The 4,778-nt window shown below is 42.7% G+C and overlaps 1 protein-coding gene across 1 annotated transcript; it reads right to left on the bottom strand.

Annotated features, from left to right (window-relative positions):
* Positions 1 to 1,084: 1,084 nt before the first annotated feature.
* LOC134223862 (uncharacterized) lies at positions 1,085 to 3,903 on the bottom strand. The gene is made up of 2 exons (XM_062703076.1): positions 3,548 to 3,903; positions 1,085 to 3,380 (listed from the first exon to the last, which is right to left on the bottom strand). The coding sequence occupies exons 1-2, from the start codon at positions 3,612 to 3,614 to the stop codon at positions 1,153 to 1,155; spliced, it is 2,295 nt and encodes a 764-aa protein (XP_062559060.1). The 5' UTR covers positions 3,615 to 3,903; the 3' UTR covers positions 1,085 to 1,152.
* Positions 3,904 to 4,778: the final 875 nt, after the last annotated feature.

Here is a 4,778-nt window from a genome sequence, read left to right as displayed (position 1 = left end):
GGGCCTACGTGCCATGTACACAACCCTTATGATTTTTTTCTCAATCTTGGCGATTTTCATTTATTATTCTTCATTTTTAACTTGGTTTTAAAGACTGCCCACATCCAAACCACAGAATTCCAATATTCAAAAATGTCAAATTTTCAAAATTGACAATCAGATTTTTCAAATCGATTAAATCTAGCAAACTTTTTCGCTTGTAGTTAGACCGTTTGCCAGTTCGTACTATCCCATTTAATTCCACCACTTGATTGTACCTTGACAGATAAATATTTTGACCACAACAGTAAGGCCAAGTGTTGGAATTAAAAAACGAACTCGTCTTATGACAAGTGAAGACATTCCACTAAAAAGCTTAAAATATTGTTTCCGGTATACTTATGCCGGCTTAATATCAACTAAGGCCAAAGTTGTAGACTTAAAAAATAAGTGCCCAACCAAACCTCGTGCCCTACCTTTATTTCGTACCATTTCGAAGTCTCGGAAGTAAATCTGTCATAAGATGAGTTTGTACAATTCCATTCAATTTCACCACTTTATTGAACCTTTGATAGTCGAGTACGAGTCTCGTCGAGGCGGCTTTACTATTGAGGTCGAAATACGTATCTGTCGAAAGTACAAGCAAGTGGTGGAATTAAATGGAATTGTACAAACTCGTCTTATGACAAGTAAAGTCATTCCACTAAAAGCTCAAAATATGTTTTTATAAGTAAATCTGTATTTAATATTAATTCGTATCGAACCAGCATGAGAATTTCATACTTCATTACGATACGAAAAATAATGTAATCCAAACGTTAATCATTACGATTCAGACCTTCCTGTTTGAAATTTTAGCTGCACTTATGATTCCATTTCATTTGAATAATTTAGTATTACACAGACTCGAATGAACTGTTGGCATATGAATAGATTAGATTATTGGCTTCAAAAGTGCACCCGAGAATGAATTTGAAAACACATGCAGGGAATTCACATAAGAGCTACCAGTTCGTTCTTGCTGCTAAAATAAATAATTTAACTCTACCTAATTTTACATTCATCAACCAGAATAAATAATTTTAAAAATAAACACGCTCACAAATACACATTTCTGAAACTATAATTTATTTCACTTATGATACAATCACTTTATGTTACCATCCCCACATTTCACTTCCCTTTCAACTGGTTGAAAATGTTGGGAAAAAGTTGAAACTGGGGAATACCCGCGAACGATCCACTTATGCTAAACGAACCGCCATTGCCGGACGAGCTGGAAGACGCGGATGATGATGATGCACTAGACGAGGCACCCCCGGCAGCCGGTTTTCCCTGATTGAAGCTCGACGATTGGCTCGATGAGGAGCTTCCTTGCTGTCCGTTCGGGCCATTGAACGTGTTACTCATCGTGTTCGAGTTCGATCCTGACACCGAACCGTCCTTGTTGGTCTGCAGTGATTGGCTGGATGCGGTGTTTTTGTTTCCCTGGATACCGTTCTCGGAGAAAGTTTCCGAATTGCTTTGCGCATTGTTGGACGATGTTCCGAATTGGTTCTGCAAGGTGGCGGATGATCCCGCATTGGACTGCTCCTTGAATCGGTCCTTCTCACGGATTGAGTTCGTGTTGGCATTGGAAGAGGTTAGTGCCAAGTTGCCCTTTTTGTCAAAATTAGCCGATTGGCTTTGAGCGGCATTTTTGCTGCCGGACGAGTCGGCCGTTTGGAAGCTCTGTTGCATCGTGTTGGCGGCACTCAGTTGACCGGAAGAACCATCGGTGGCGACGTTTCCTGAGGTACTTCCTGCTCCGTTCTGGTTGAATAGTCCCAGCTCGTTCTGAACGGTTTGCGATTGAGATTGAGACCCGCTGCTCTGGTCGAAACCTCCAATGGTGTTTTGTGACTGGGATTGACCTCCGGCTTGGGATGCAGTGAACGGTTGTTTGACGGCGGGTGTGAATGGTACGGGACGGGAAAAGATCTCGTCATCTGGGAAGAAAAATGAGTCTGTGCCTCGGCGTGTCCGATGGGCACCGATATTTTCCGCTGTCCAGGTGAAATCAGAACCACCTAAGCTCTGAAGATTGAGCTCGGGAAGTGCATCTGCTGTTGTTGAAGTTTTTGGCGCCGAAGTGGGTGGTGCAGGTGGTGGTGAAGTAGATGGTGAATGAATTTGAGCAGCGTTGTTGTTTTGGAAAGTTGGCCTAGGTGTCGACGGAGCAGGTTGGAATGGTGCTTGAGTTACAGTCTGTTGTTGATTTCCGCTGAACTGTCCTGGCTTGGATGGTTGGGTTTGTGAAATTAAGGATTGGCCGAATCCTCCAAGCACCGGAAACAAAGGATTTCTGCCGGGTTGTTGATAGTTTGCTGGATTGGCTAAGTTAACTCCGGTTTGCACGATGTTTCCAATAGAATTAAATAGGTTGGGAATGAGTTGTCGTTTTCTACGGGTATCAAATCCACCTCTGATATCAATGTCGTAAGTTACATATTCAATAGTCTCCGTAGTTGTAGAAGGGATTGGAGCTGGTGTGGGTGCAACCGTAACTGGTTGTGGTGGTGGCGGTGGGGAAGGTACTGGTGGCAGAGGTGGTGGCGGTGGGGAGGGAACTGGTGGTTGAGGTTGGCTGGGAATTGTAGGTGGCGGTGGAGCTGGGACTGGAGGCTCCGGAGGTGGTGGAACAGGTGTGTTTGTAGAAGTCGGACCATTGTTATTGCCTGGAATTATTGGTTGCCCAGAATTTACCGGTGTTTGTCCTTGACCTGGCTTATTTTTTCCAAAATCACCGTCCTGACCATTACCTTGACCATATCCATTCTCATTATACTTATCATGCTCATATCCATTAGCGTATCCAGATCCATGACCTTGATTGTGACCATGATGGTGACCATGACCGTGATGTTCATGTCTGTTTGGTTGAAATCCGCCATGTGGAGGTTGCGGAGGCGGCGGTGGTGGGCGTCCATATGAAGGAGGCGGTGGACCATAAGGTTGAGGTGGTCTATAAGGTGAGGGTGGTCCATGGGGTGGTGGTGGTCCATGAGGTGGAGGTGGACCGTGATGTGGGGGCGCACCATGAGGTGGCGGCGGGTATCCATAGGGTTGACCCGGACGTACCTGGCCATAAGGATTTTGAGTAACTCCAGGAACGCCTATTCCAATAATTATTCCAGTCGAACCTGGTGCATACGGTCGAGACAACTGGTTGATGGTTGCTCCAATCTGCTGATTCACACTTTTGAAAACATTTGCGGTATCCATGGCCACTTTTTCGAACAGATTAACTGTTGGAAATCCAGAAAGGCCCAATTGGCGCTTGTATCGTGCATTTTGTATTAGGAAAGCCTTGTCTGAATGATCATTACGTATCCAGTTATTTTCCTTTTGAGTTTCAGCAACTGAAAGTGAACGAAAAAATTGATAACCGGTTTCTTCATTACGAATGCGTTAAAATGACGACTGTAACAATAAATGTTTGAGCATAGATCATGAAATTTACGATCTTATATTTTCCGTCAAATTTAAAGAGCATTTTACTCATAATCGATCATTTAATGTCACTTACCAGTGCAGCTTATTCCAATAATCAATACAACACTAATTAGCATCCATAATTTAAACTTTCGTAGCATCTTAACGTTTCAATCTGCAGGCTGCGTAGTATGTATGAATAGACGAATCACTTCAAACCAACATAGTTGAGTGGATCTTAAGAAAAATACTCCACAAAAACTCGAGTCACTTCAAGAATGCTACGACAGAAACTGATCGTCGAGGAGATCTCACCCAAGTGATACGCTGGTGGTTGATATCGTACGGTCACTACCGTTTAGTGGACTTCATCGATCGTATCGTCTTTGTCTCTCTCTCTCTCTCGTTCGGGCGCCTATTCCACTGCCGCTGTTGGATTGATGTCAGAAACCACTCCGTGGACAACCCATCCGAGTCAGCAACTGGTTTCCGATGATGCTATGTTCCACTCGGAACAGACCAGCACGAAGAATGGAGAGAAACGCATATCACAACGGCGCACAGTGGGCAAAAATAGGGCTCGTAAATGTATTCATAAGGAGCCCGAAGACTTAGGAAGTTTTGTGGCGCAATAACGAAGTTTAAAAGCTAAGACACCATTCGGAAGTTGAAAAGCTGTGATTCCGGATGTCCATCTTATAGCTCCTAAGTGCTTTCTATCGAAAACATAGGCATCAAATGGTCATGCGGGGGTTAGGAACACATGATATAAGGAAAAAACACAGCTAACTGCACAATATTTTGAAAGATAAAAAAATAACAAAACGTCCAATATATTATGACAATTGTAGAAAATTCCGTCCAAAAAAAAATTAAACACATCTCTGACAATTGTTCTTTTTTCTTCCTATCTTGCAACAATATCTGGAACTTTCAACAGTGAATCCTTTAGGAAAACCGAATATTGCGGAAAGACTAGCTAGCCTTTTTTCATATCAATCTGATAATCATAATCATGATTATAATCTCAAAATGTTCGATAAATTTTTAGAATGTTTTTTTTTCAGGCGAGATGATAAGATAGGTTGTAGGACAAAAGGTCGAAGGTCAAAAGGTCGAAGGACAAAAGGTCGAAGGTCAAAAGGTCGAAGGGTCAAAAGGTCGAAGGGACAAAAAGTCGAAACAAAAAATCTGAGTCAAAAGGTCGAAACAAAAAATCTGAGCCAGAAGGTCGAAGATCAAAAGGTCGAGGATCAAAAGGTCGAAGATCAAAAGGTCGAAGGTCAAAAGGTCGAAAGGACAAAAGGTCGAAACAAAAAAATCTG

The sequence above is a fragment of the Armigeres subalbatus genome, chromosome 3 (genome assembly GCF_024139115.2).
Source record: "Armigeres subalbatus isolate Guangzhou_Male chromosome 3, GZ_Asu_2, whole genome shotgun sequence".
Lineage (NCBI taxonomy): Eukaryota > Metazoa > Arthropoda > Insecta > Diptera > Culicidae > Armigeres > Armigeres subalbatus.
This window is presented reverse-complemented; position numbering and strand designations above follow the sequence as displayed.

Coding starts and splice junctions, on each gene's coding strand:
- LOC134223862 (XM_062703076.1), bottom strand. CDS start 3,614: ATGCTACGAAAGTTTAAATTATGGATGCTAATTAGTGTTGTATTGATT. Junction 3,381..3,547: donor TATTGGAATAAGCTGCACTG/GTAAGTGACATT, acceptor GTTCACTTTCAG/TTGCTGAAACTCAAAAGGAA.